Source organism: Dendroctonus ponderosae, unplaced genomic scaffold, assembly GCF_020466585.1.
Source record: "Dendroctonus ponderosae isolate FM_Combo_2020 unplaced genomic scaffold, Dpon_F_20191213v2 Dpon_F_20191213_438, whole genome shotgun sequence".
NCBI classification, from domain to species: Eukaryota; Metazoa; Arthropoda; class Insecta; order Coleoptera; family Curculionidae; genus Dendroctonus; species Dendroctonus ponderosae.
In genome coordinates this window covers 4,214-17,674 of record NW_026018651.1, presented here as the reverse complement: position 1 = coordinate 17,674, position 13,461 = coordinate 4,214, and the positions used below count along the sequence as shown (strand labels likewise).

Genomic DNA, 13,461 nt, shown 5'->3' with positions numbered 1-13,461 from the left:
TCTTCGCATGTGTTAAAAATTGAAGCGCTATACCTTTATAGACAAATATTGTCTATTTGGTGCATTTTCCAGAACAGTTTTAATGTTATCAAAAGAAATAGACTTTCGAGGCCATTCCTTGAAATTAATGGGTTTTAATGTTATTTGTAGACAAAATCTTGGAGTTTGACGCTTTTAATACCATCAGACTTTTTTTTTCAGTAGGTTTCTAGTAATTTGGTACAAGTTTTCGTGTTTATATTGTGATTAATGTTGTTGTTCGAAACGCAGAATTAAACTATCACATCGGAGAAGGTTTTTCATGTTACATGCTAATTATTATTAAGTACCTAAGTACTAATTAAAGTAAGTTAGCAATACATTCTCCAAAAAAAGAACTTCAAATGAGCAACTTCTTATTTTTGACGCAGTAGTTCGTACTGGTTTTCTGCTATTTGTATAATATTTCGGGGTGTTAAGGTTTCGTTTAACATTTTATAATAGAGGCATTTAGCAACAGTTGATGTTCAATTTACTAATTTAACAATATGATTTGACGAATAATTAGATGCCGGTTAGACAGAAATTAACCGTAACAGAACTGTGCGTTTGATTTATAATGCGTAAAATGTAACTTACTTAGATTATAGGCAGCGTGTCTTGTCCTACTGACTACTGTAAGTAGTGGTGGTAGGTAAAATATATTAAAAAATTGCTTCCCTTCTTTAAAATTTTACCGCACGCCACTCGATATAAACAATATGAAAGAATACAACACTGGGAACGAGAACAACGATGGAGGATAAAATTATGCATTTGAGCAGCTTTAATAATAATTTAGTCATCGCGTTTTTATTTTTATGAAAAATCTATTCTACTAATACGTCATAAATTCCAAGTCCGTTCATAATTTTTTTTTTTTTGACCCGTTGATAATTCAGGAAAAATTAAAATAACACTTTCTATTCGGAATTCATATAGGGGGTTTTTTGGATACGTCGGTGGGCATCCGGTATACAAATAGGGCGGCATAAAGCATATCACTACAATATTTTATTTTTTATATTTTGTATTAAATATCCCTTCTGCCAGTCTTCAGTAAAACACTAAAATAAGATCTTATTCTTAAGTCTAACTCTCTTTATATCAGTTAAAGCCTATTTAACTTTTCAATCCTTCTCTCCCGCCTTTAAATTGAATTGATTCTCTTCTCTTTGATATCAGCAAAATTGAATTTGTTGTCTCTTTCGTCGGCCGACGAAATAATACTTTGCGATAAAACTTATTGTTTACATCTCTCTTCGACATGAATATCCGGCCATATAACTTCTCCGTCTCCGGAAATTTGAAAACTTCGATTTTTTGCTTAATCGATTCATTCAATTTTCCCATTACTAGCCCAGCTGTGTCACTGGTGAAAGATGGAATGGAATTTGCGAGTTCAACTACCGATGGGGGCGCTGCGAAACGTAAACATTACTCGTCTTTATATATGAACATTACTGGCCATTGTTAACTGCAAAAATCACGAATACATTGGTAGCACCCTTCCTGACATGCCATGTCTACCTTTGTTTGTCGGTCTCATCACATAAAACAATACTTACACACTTTTCAATATGTTTCTATTTGTTTAAAGGCTCGCACAAGCTGAGTAGAACTAAACCAAACAAATCACAACGACATCTAATCAAAATAAGTGTCAAATTTTACTAGTTAAAGTGTAATTACAATTTAGCTGCCAGTGAGCTTTTCGCGAATAATTTGAATCCAGAAGGAGTTCAATATAAATAAAGCCATAATTACGGTAAAAGGTTGCATACAGGCTCTCAGAATAACACGTAAAACTATCCATGTTCTAAAACTCCCCCTATTAACTTCCAACGCGAAGTTAGCTTTGAATAACACCTGTAATCTGTACTACGCAGGGACAAAAGTATTGCACCTGCGCATGGACCACTTGCGGAACTGTTATTGGCTTGATTGGCTGGACGGCCGGTCAGTTTAGTGGTGAACGACTTTAGATCGGTAGTGTGTTGTCAAAATTCGGATAGTTTTCTAGTATTTCTGTTTGAAGAAGTACTTTTAGATGTTCTGTCGCGTTTCGGTAGTAAAGTTATCACCTATATCCGCGTTGTGAAAGGTAAGGGTGCTCAATTAATTCCTAACTTAACTGCAAAACTCTACATTAACGCAAACAAAACGATACCGCTTCACACGACCTTGACGAATGATGTGTTGATTTTTCACATTTGGAACACAGTTCCCAGTTATTATCAGTTTTATTGCCCAGTTTTCAAAGCAGGGAAATTTCTCTTTCGCTAATGTTTATGTACGAGACATTTCCTATGTGGAGACCTATCGTTTTTAGAGAAATCTTCCAAAAGCCCCTCCCCCGAATACTCCAGTAATTCATACCTTCAAAGACCAGACGTGATTACATACAGTGTGATATTGTATCCGTAATTACTTCTTTCGTTTAGGTACCAAGTTAATTGAGTGTGAACTTGAGGTAGGGCGTAATTATTGCGTTATTCTGCTATAAGTATAGGTACGTTGAGGTTTACACTTACATACGCATCAGGTAGATAGTTTGAATGATACCCAATAAGGACACGAAGTACGTTAGAACAGTCCTTATATTATCAAAACCTTTGCTTTTTTAAGTCCATTTAATACAAGTCTCAAGTGTCAAGTCCTTTTAAAGCATGTGTTTTAAAGCTTGAATCATTTCAAGGCTTCAAACTAAATGCAATCCAGCAAATTAAAAACACTTGGTGCAGCTAATAATATATAACACGTTAAATTATCTCATTAAGAACACTTTTGTCACAAAAGAATCGAAAACAAATTGCAATTTAAAATAGTACATTTTTTCGGTAAAAGTAAGAGTAACTTTATATAATAATAATACAATAATATAAAACACGTTCAATTATCTCATAACGAATACCTTTGTCACAAAATAATCGAAAACAAATTGCAATTTAAAATATGTAGTACATTTTTTTTGGTAAAAGTAAGAGTAACTTCATATAATAATAATACAAGAGCATTCGGTAAGAGATGATCCGATAGGAAGTTTTTCCGGTTTCATACTGGGTGCCGCCTCACAGATGTCGTTTTATTTAGGAATACTTAATTCGTAAAAAACAACAACAATACCATTGTTTTCGGCTTTATCTTAAAAATAACATTCCATCAAATAAATTGTTTATGTCCTTTTTTATTTTATCGTATTTACTAAGTTTTTGGCCACAAAAGTGAAACCAATATTCGAATTGTGTTCTTACTTGAAATAGTTGCTATTTATTTCCTAAGTTCGATTGTTTATTACGACGTTTGTCATTTTACCGTTTTGTAAAATTGTGATTTTACTCTGTTAAAGAGTTGGATATGTTCGGATTATCGTTATTTTCAGATACCTACTTGTAAAAGCCTCTAAAAATTGGTAACGATGCAGATTTCGATGTTTAGGCGCATGTTTACCTTGAAACTTTTTTTTCGTTAGTATATTTTTTAAAGAACTATAGTCTATACTTAGTCTAAGATACAACAAAATACCTTTATGTTGCAATAAAACTTTAATTTTTGTATTAGAGATGACAAATATTTAAACTAATTATCAGAAGCCCTATTTATTACCACCTAAAATAGTTGAAACGACCACAGTGCGCCTGGTCCCTCATCAAATTAAATTATCCACCTGAGGCCAAAGTGTAAGTGGAAAATTAATTAGGAAGCAATGTCTGCTCAAAATGAATTTACCGTCGAAACAATTTACAGTTTTAGGATTTTTAAAATGCAAATGAAATATCTGTTGTCTGTCTCTGTGAAGATCACTGCAACTTCTACATTTGGAGAAAAAACAAATATTCACTTTCATTCATTCCACCCACGGCTTCCAGACTTACGGCATAATTTTCGTTTTCAAAATGCCATATTCATTCAAACATTTAAAACTTCAATTTTATTTAGATTATTTCCTATTTAAGTCTCATGGTACTTATGTAGTAGTTGCTTAAAAAAAGCTCGACATAAGTCGAACCAAAAAATTCTAGTAACAATACGCATGGTATCAAGAAGAAAAATCCATACTGATCCTGTATCTATGAAAATCGCATTGTAAGGATTATCTATTGCATTTTTATTGGAAAATATACAAGCTGATTCAAATTAGGTGTCGGAGACAATCGGAAAACTCAGATTATTTAAAATACTAAAATTTTAGATTTTGTAAGTAAAATGCATATGGTGAATCCAACTCTGTGTCATTTATCTAGAGTTGTTATCAAGAGGGGGGGGGCATTTATGGGGTATACATAGAGAAAGCAATTATCGCTAATTACACTGAGGTTCGCCAAAAAGTCAATCTCTATCAACAATATATTTGATCTCGCCTACCAAGCACGTTTTTTCTATTTCGTACACATTATGAGTAAGTCAACAAAAGCGAAGAAAAACTTAATGTTTCAAAATGTAGTTTCTCAATTGGTTAATCATTACATGAGTTATCACGGAAGTACTTAGCTTAGTTTACAAGAGCCTATAGATCTCATATCACAGCTTGATGCCAAAGAACAGTTTTCTAGTGAAAAAAGCTGATAAAACTGTACAATTCTCCAAACTGGTTAGTTTGATGTGACATTCGTTCAAATTTCGATAGCACTGAAAAAAATATATTCAAAATGTTTCCATAGCTTTCCATCCATAATACTGCTTGTTTTTATACATCTATCAATCTGAATGTGTGTTAATTGCTGCTTTTGACTGTTGTTTTCCATATGAGGTCTGCGGGGCTCTTATGTATAACATTACGCCTAGAGTATTACAAGGAAAGTAAACGGGGTCCCAAATATTTCGTGCGAAGCAAATGTCAAAATATGTATTAGCTTTATAATGCCGATATATATAACGTCATCGAAGAAAAGAAGGTCGACAGAACTCCATTGAGAAGTAAACTACTAGCGTTTAAGAAAATTGATACTGAATTCTATATAAATTCACCCTGTTTCTCCTGTAAGGCCGGAGTCAAACGATTTTACGAAAACCCTAAAAAAGACGTAAGGCGTCTAAAGAGAACATAAAAATTATTAAACATTAAATTATGTTAAAATTTTATAACGTGAATAAAATAAATTATTAACTTCTGGATGTATCGGACGATGCATTCACTGGTTTTGTTAGCCGAAGTATTCTATAAAAAACCATTTCTCAAATGCCTCATAATAATTGAACCGATTGAATTATTTTCTTGGAAAAAACATACATTATCTCTAAGATATCAATATTATTTCATCTTCCAACTCCATTTGATAAGTTAATACTATTACACACACGAGATGAAAACCAAATTTACAGGTGATGTGGTAGGTATAAATAGCTTAATCTTCGCTTAAGAACTTTAATCTGCGAAAAATGACGGCTTGAAGTTAAACATCATTACAGTGAAAACCATCGACGGTGCATACCGATTAGGACTTTAAATCCGGCTTAACTCTTAATCCCCATTTAAGTCCGCCGGTGCATACATTAATGATTGTTAGTGCTTGCCTCTATCCCATTCGAAATGGTATTAATCGTTACATATGAGTCCTACCTTCAGTTGCGGCCACTTTCACTCGCGCAAAACAATAACTTTGCTTACATTTGTTTATTACAAGCGGAGCGCGCGTGCTAAATTTTGTCAAAGATTTCGTGAAAGATCGATTTGGAGTCTCCCCAAGAAAAGAAATATTTTCTAAAAATGTTCTCGTATAAATATAACTGGTGAAATCATCAAATTTAATCAAAGCAATTGTGCAGTACTAATAACATAATCAATTCATGTAAAATAAAAACCGTTAATTCACATAGAAAGCAACAGCCACTTTACTAAACTCGAGTCGACATAAAATCTGCTAGAACTTTTCTTTTTGTTTTTTAATGTTTGGATTTTTTGCAAATTGGGGCACTTACACATTCTTTCCACATTTTTTTATTATTAATTATTATTTTATTTCCACGTTCTCTGTTTTCATCCATATGAATACCCTAATGCTGATAGGTTGTAACCCAATTTAATATTTTTTTACAGGCGACAAAAAACCGCGTCTGTAATGTTTTTTCGTTTATCTGTTGCTTATTTTTGTATTTTTATTATTTCTTATTTGTTAGAAGCATATAGTAATGTAAGGTTTGCCACAAAACTATAATTAAAAATGTTTTTGGGAGTTAGTATCTATCATTACCTACAGTTTATCAAGTTCGTTTTCACTAAAGTTTGTTCAAACTAAAATTACTATTTTTGACCTAGTTTAATGAAACACTACAATTTTCACTAAAATAATTTTTTTCGAATTATTTTGGGGTGCTCTAAATCAAGTTCAAAATTATAAATAGGTAATATTTATCATATAAAATGACTAGAATAAGGGCGACAAAATTAGAACAACAAATTGCAGGCAATAAAGTTTTGTTATTAATTACTTTTGGTCGCCGACGCGGAATTGAAGCAATCGATTTTTGAACGAAATTCTGTGAAAAATTGGTCCAAATTTCACTAATTTTATTCATCAAAGCTTGTTTATTTGGAAGCAGTTGCGTTCGAATGCGACGTTCCACTTCCTCCCAAAGATCCAAGGGTTTAGATCTGGGGATTGTGCAGGCCACTCCAAAACTCGAACATTATTGTCTACAAACCACTGTTGAACAATTTGTTGAATTGAAGACGTTTGAAAGAAGAAGTTTTGTATTATAGCGCTGTTGGAAAATAAAACGCAGTGGCATTTCCAGTATTTAGCATCTTCCTTCAATTAATGTATTTTCAACACCTTGCTACAGATCAAGTACCTTTTTAAATTCAAATTCTTATTAGCATGACTAATTTACCATAGGCTAAGTTCAAAAAACTATAAAACACACAATTAATCGTAAGAATCTTTTCGCTAGCCCTTCGTGAAAGATGTCTTACTAACTACGTTTTGTTAGAAATTCCTAGCCAACAAAGACATAGAAATAAAAATATGAACACGTGAAAGTCGGAATTTTATCTCGGAAACAGTCGACCAGTGGAATAGACCCTTTCGATACATGTTTCTCACCTTCAAAGGGATTATTTTATTATTTCCGAAACTTGAACTGCGTAGAACCAATATAAAAATTAAAGTGTCGCGATAATACTGACACACTTTCTGATCTGTTTCTATTTGTTTAAAAGCTTGCAAAGGCTCAAATAATCCACCAGTAATGGAGAGTTATGAGAAATTATAAATACTGCCATGCAGTAATAAGTTTATCCTTAATTTAAACTGCATTAGCTTTATTTCTTTAACGAAATGAGTTATTGAAATGTCTAGTGTATTGCTTGGTTTGGCATTTTTTCAAACAATGACCACGAAGGACTAAACCATTTATCTTTTGCTTGCAGAACAAAATCTATGAAGCGGATGTTTGAAAGTAAAAATTGTTCAGAAATTGTCAAAACTATGCGCACTGGTCGTTGTCTAGAAGACTTCGTCTAGTTTACTGTTCGTCAGTTGCAGTGTTCAAACTCTTTGCGACTTMATTCGTTCGTTTTGTTCATAATTGCCAGTATTTCAAATTCRCTTTTMATAAATTTCATTKCCTAAGTAWWTCAGCCGAAGTAGTCGRWKATTTAACAATGGACCGGAAAGACTTCTCGGGYTTTGMTGCGTTTAACTAAAAAATGTCGGGAGTGTTTGTGAATGAACAAAGTTTTCTTTATTATTTCGCCATTGAGTAGGATGATTTTATTAAAACAACGTGATTTTCCGAATTGAACACTTATATGCACTGAGTAGGTACATGTTCACAACTGAATACTTTTATATTTGTAAGTGTTCATTTTGGCTTTCAATAGATCCAGAACATTCGGATCGTTCTTCGGGGATGGGAAGATTAATAGTAAATATAAAATAAACTGGTAGTCACTAAAAAAAATTGGCTGCTTGATAGTAGTGAGACTTTGATCTTTAACGGCTTTCACCTTGGCACTGTCTACTGACTTTGATCGTTGGTAACTCGATAATTATGGTAAATAAAGAATTTCGAAACTTTTTCAGCCAGCCTAAAGCGGCGTATTTACTGAAACTGTTTAACATGTTCAGTCAGTCGTCAGGATATTTCGCTATCCATCTGCGAAAGCTGTTTTTCACTAATTACGGTTGTGTTTGGTTCACTTTGAGCAAATGTGAGCAGATTTACCTCCATGAGAAAGTTTTGTCACCAATATGTGCAACGTTGAAATGGTCTAACGACAATAGCAGGTACCTACCTGACAGCGTGATGGTCGTATTGGAAACGCAACACGAGACATTTCCTATTGCACAAGTGTTTCCAATTCGGAAGTCAAGTAGTTATTCCCATAGATTAACTAAGTATTTTTATTTAAGGTTATTCCCACCCTTCTAACATTATCTGCGTTATAAGTGAAATGTTTACGGTGGATGCCTAATTTCCTAGAGCCATTCTGTGACATCTTAGAATTAGGAATTTCCGTTTACGAGTAGAATTATGTATTTTCTTTTGTTAAGTAGTACATGAGTTTGCCTTATTGTCTATATTAAACTGCATACACTGATAACGCCTGCAATAGTTTTTCAACTAGTTCTTTTCCAGGAATCTGCACTTTTGAAAGGCTCTCTAACTTTTTTCAGTAACTTTCACTTTTTCACGTAGTAGGTATTAGGCCTGGATAACTAATGCCCGGTTTCCGAACTCCAACATATCGCTTACATAAGCTTATGAGTCTCATAAACTACCAAAATCACGTCTGTTGGGTTTCTCAACGTCTGTTTAAAGCTTATTGGTTCCATAAGTTATCGAATAGATATCTACTCGAAGATGGATGGATATCGGCTTCATAATGTCCGACGCAAGCGTGTAGGGTTTGTTTTTATTTTTACAACAGAGCGATTCTAACCTAACATAACCTATTCTTATTACATAACAGCATTGCATAACAGTTTTGTTTTGTTTAACGTATAAAAATTTATTATAATTATTTAAAATGGATAATTAGAGTTAATCTTCTGATGATGAAATTATTGAACCTCTAAGTTATATTGAACGGTCAAGACGGTATCTTGAACGAGAGGGCCAAATGAACAAATATGGAGATTCTGAATTTCGCTATAGGTTTCGTTTAACGAAACACTGTTTCAGTGTATTATTGGACCTTATTGGGGACTACCTTAAAACATAACCTGTGAGAAGGAATTAATTGTCCGTTAGTGAACAGTTATGCTGAATTCAGATAAAAACCCGAGAGCTTTTACATCAAATCTGTTGCGGTTTTTTGAAACATCTTCAAACCATATGTTTACCGACCCATCAAAATGCGTTTTTTTTTTGGCGTCATCTAGCTTGCGATGCACAAAAGTGAAAGTTCTTTACTATCCGCTTCTTTTTTACAGGTATTTTGCACCTTCCGTACTACCAGTCAAAAATGGAACCTATCAAGCAGTTCCCTCTATCGGTCGAACTAAATAGGTACTTATCTAACGGATTGTTATGAGCCCGATATAACTTTGTCTGTCACCGTTCGGAAACCCATAAAATCTTATCGGTCTTATAACTTTAACCACTACATAGTTATGTAAACAATAAGGGCAAATGTTGAGAAACTGGGCATAAGTGAATTTTTTGTTGGCGCAGTGCTGCGCAAATGGCTTGGTGCGTCAACCCAACGCACCGGCGCAGTAGCTCAGTTCCGTTGCTGGGAAAATGTTGATGATCTTTTTTAACTTTTTTCTCGATTTATTTTAAAGGCTATCTATTAATAATATTTTTAAAATGTCTTCAAATTTCAGAATTATTCAGTTTTACCCAAGTTACTCTTTCTTCTAAATGCTCAATTTTCTAGTTTCAAAGGTATTTTCCGCGAAAAGTTATAAAATAAATTTCGAATCCTTCGTCGCTTTGACGAAAAAGTTTTGAAATCCCTTTCCAGCTTCGAATTTTGAACAAAAATCAAACAATTTTCTATCAAAAAACGAACAGAATAAGCGAAAGTTTAAGGTAGATTATTTGGAAATCTCGTCACCTCCATCCCTCTGAAGACTGTAGAGTTTGTTAAAAACATGTGGTTTTTTAGTTTCGACTGAATTTTTCTGTGCTTTACTTTCTACTCAAAAACACTCTATTTTGTAGAGTTTCACTTATTTTAAGTTTTACTTACGATCTGGAGGACTGACTCGAAAAATTACAAGATAAATTTACAGGTTTGTAAAAAATTTACAAAAACTTTTATTCCCATTACGCTTTTCGCCAAAACCGATCACAAAACTGAAAGTTTTTAATCGAAAACGCAAAAAAACATTATTTTCTCATGATTTTGTTCTTTTTTGTCAATAATAGAGAAAGTTTTGGCATCATTATGTGCAACGTTGAAATAGTTTAAAGACAATAACTGGTACCTGACAGCGTGAGGGTCGTATTAGAAACGAAATTCGATATTTATTTCCTATTGGACAAGTGTCTTGTGCGACAGTTTCCGATTTCGAAGTCAGGTAGTTATTACCCAGCGTTCTAACAACAGCTTATTCCCTTCCTTCTCTGCGATGAGTAAAATGTTTTCGGTGGGTGCCTAAATTCCTAGAGCTATTCTGTGACTTTTGAGAACTAGGAATTTTCGTTTTACGAGAAAAGGTGTGTATTTTTTTGCTAAGTAACACATGCGTTTGCCTTATTGTCAATATTATTAAACTGCATACACTTATAAGGTCTGCATTAGTTAGTAGTTATCTAATATGGTGTGGAGCACTATTTCGGTAAATAATCCAATTGTCGTGTTTCCTATCTTTTTTAAGTCCATTTTTCAGTTGTATTCTGTTTTGCTCTCATTCAGGGATATTAAAAATTATCATTCATCTGGGGTGGATTTTCATAAACTTTAAAAAAAATCTTAATTGTAATAATCCCCAATGCAAATTTTGCCAAAGTAGAAACAAGTTTCGCAATTTGCACCTGTTAGCAATGTTTACCTAGACTGATAGTTCACTAAATTACTTTACATTATGATTTAATAGCAAAGTCTCAAAGGTAATTTAGTTTTTAAGAGCTAATATCTTCGAGAAATAAGCTCAAAAATGTGCAAAGAAAATGTTTTCCGCTGCTGTTGGTTTTTATGATGGTTCTCAGTTTTTTCGTGTTGAGTACTGGGTGTCTTCGACGTGATAAAAAAATGACAATTTTGAAAGAAATTTGTTTAAATACCTGTTTTTCACCGTAGTCTCAGCACTAATGAATGTGTCTAGTGGCGTTGTTAATTAGACAAATTGCATTTGAGCTTAATCCAGGCTGCAGCTTTAGAAATTAGGTGTGCAGTACAATCACTCGCACATGTGATTTGGCCATTTGGGTTTCATTTTGTATACGTGTGTGCTTTGTGTCGCGTCTTCCATTAAATCAATAAGGCTGTAAAGTTGTGTTACAGGCCTATTGTGGAGAACAACAAACGTCATATATATTAATATATTAATGGGTATATAAACTGCTTGATCGATTAATCTTTTTCTAACGGCCTTTTGAAGTGAATCTGATTTATTAGTCCTGACCGCGATATTCAACCAAGTTTTCTCTGAGCAATGTTATTCCCCATATACTTCTTTTGACACCGAGATTATGACAAATTTGTAGAAAGTACTTGGCTTGGCACAATTGATTGACTTCAACTTTTAATATTCACCCATTAAGCACCAAGATCGACATTAAATTTTTAAATCCAAATTAATTTAATTGCTTAAATGAAACTAACCCAATATAGTAAAAGCTGTGTATGTTATAATATTTTATTTATACTTAAAATATATTTATTTCTTGTAATATACTGTGACGATTTAATTCTTATAAAGCAATTTATTTTTCGAAATATCATTTAAACAGTAACCGTCTAATTACAAAAACGTTTACATGTTTTTTTAGGAATTATATGTAGGCAAGTGTGTACTTTTCCGATAAACTGCCAAGGCAAGCTTATAAGGCGCATGTAAATATCGATAACAAAACCAAAAAAACGAATATTCAATTTGTTCTCTATAATAGAAAATAATGTCGTTTTCTTATCTAATCCTATTTTGTTTGTTTCGCTATCACATCAGCAATAAATAAAACTTGAAGATGGTTGATTTTCTTGGGAATTCGGTCTGGGCAGTGGTGAAGAAGAAGAAAAACTTTTTATCTACCTTTATAGCTACCTACCTCTTGGGCATTTGGTCTGGGCAGTGGTGCTCAAAGCAGCTAAAACAGTTTGTCCTTTTCTTCACCACTGCCCAGACCGAATCCCCAAGAAAATCAACCATCTTGCAATTTCGATATCGGTCAAGAAACTGAACTTATTAACAAATAAAACTTTAACGTAAAGCAGAAAGTAGACCCTAAGAAAAATAGTCCCTTCACTTGGTCAAAATTGGGTACACAAGTTCTCACATTGTGCACGCAATTTTGGAGAATGAAATTTTCAAATTGGCACAAAGTAGATTATCATCAATATATATTTTTTCAGTTCAATGAGTTTAAACTTTTTGTTATCAGAGTAATAATTTGAAATTATATTTGGCTCAGGTTAAATAATATACATGTATTAATGGAATATGATAACAGTTGATTAGAAATGCATTACTAGCTTAATTTATCAACCAAAAGTTGTTTTAATTGTAAAACTTTCTCATCATCTGGGGATATTAGGGATGGGATGAAATCATCACATCACACCAAAGGCGGATTTGGAAAAAAAAACTTAACTAAATTGAATGTTTTATTTACAGTTGTAAACATGGCTCTCTGGACGAAAGCCCAGCTGCTTCCCAACGAAAGCGTATATTTTCAACAAATTAAGAGCATTTATGGAGAACACTTCCCCATTGAAGTGCGCCATTATTTGGCACATTTCATAGAAGATAAATTCTGGTGAGTAAATATTGCATAGCACTAAATATCTTCTTCTAAGATTCATGTTCTTAAGATATACAGCATTTCTGGATTTTTATCATTTAAGCTTAAGTAATTATTTTAAAATTTTGTGACAATAGCTACTGTAACATTGTAAAATTGATTTGTTTCTGCAGGCACGAGCCTCTGCCCACTCCTGATCATCCTAGTTATGAAGCGTTCATCGCAAATGTGGTCGATCGTTTTATTCAAGAGATTGAAAATAAGGCTGAAAGTACCAATGACGCCCCCGAACAATTTTTAATAAAATTAAAATTGGCCGAGGCTGCAAAAATGTTCAGGCTACGTTACAGGTAAGTTTTTAACTAGTTTTGTTTATCCACGCTGAAATATTTTGGTTTTTGGAAGGTAGTACAATTTGTTTTGCCGTGTAATATTGTATTACAAATTGTAGAACTAACATAAGCAATTTATCCTCATGTGAAACTTGTTTTGCGAATTAATGCGGACAGCAAGTTTTTAGCATAATCTCTTGACTCAATACTGACAAAATCATTATGCATCTATAAGTAACGGGTTTTTATAGAACCA

At 33.3% G+C, this 13,461-nt stretch overlaps 1 protein-coding gene and 1 long non-coding RNA gene across 3 annotated transcripts; one reads left to right on the top strand and one right to left on the bottom strand.

Annotated features, from left to right (window-relative positions):
* Window positions 1-285: 285 nt before the first annotated feature.
* LOC109540293 lies at window positions 286-1,868 on the bottom strand. The gene is made up of 2 exons (XR_002172178.2): window positions 1,587-1,868; window positions 286-1,495 (listed from the first exon to the last, which is right to left on the bottom strand). It is a non-coding gene; the product is annotated as an uncharacterized LOC109540293 (long non-coding RNA).
* A 100-nt stretch (window positions 1,869-1,968) lies between these two features.
* LOC125504383 (signal transducer and activator of transcription 5B-like) lies at window positions 1,969-13,253 on the top strand. 2 transcript variants are annotated; one of them, XR_007281464.1, is made up of 3 exons: window positions 1,969-2,122; window positions 12,747-12,888; window positions 13,047-13,252. XR_007281464.1 is itself a non-coding variant. In XM_048666255.1 (2 exons), the coding sequence occupies exons 1-2, from the start codon at window positions 12,755-12,757 to the stop codon at window positions 13,225-13,227; spliced, it is 315 nt and encodes a 104-aa protein (XP_048522212.1). In that variant the 5' UTR covers window positions 12,747-12,754; the 3' UTR covers window positions 13,228-13,253. The 2 variants fall into 2 exon arrangements, 1 of the variants encoding a protein (XP_048522212.1); XM_048666255.1 differs by lacking the exon at window positions 1,969-2,122 and having other exon boundaries at window positions 13,047-13,253.
* The last annotated feature ends 208 nt before the right edge of the window (window positions 13,254-13,461 follow it).

Excerpts from the sequence above, each read along its gene's own strand:
- LOC125504383 (XM_048666255.1), top strand. The coding sequence starts at position 12,755 with ATGGCTCTCTGGACGAAAGCCCAGCTGCTTCCCAACGAAAGCGTATAT. Across the intron at positions 12,889-13,046 it reads TTCATAGAAGATAAATTCTG|GCACGAGCCTCTGCCCACTC; the intron begins GTGAGTAAATAT and ends TTGTTTCTGCAG.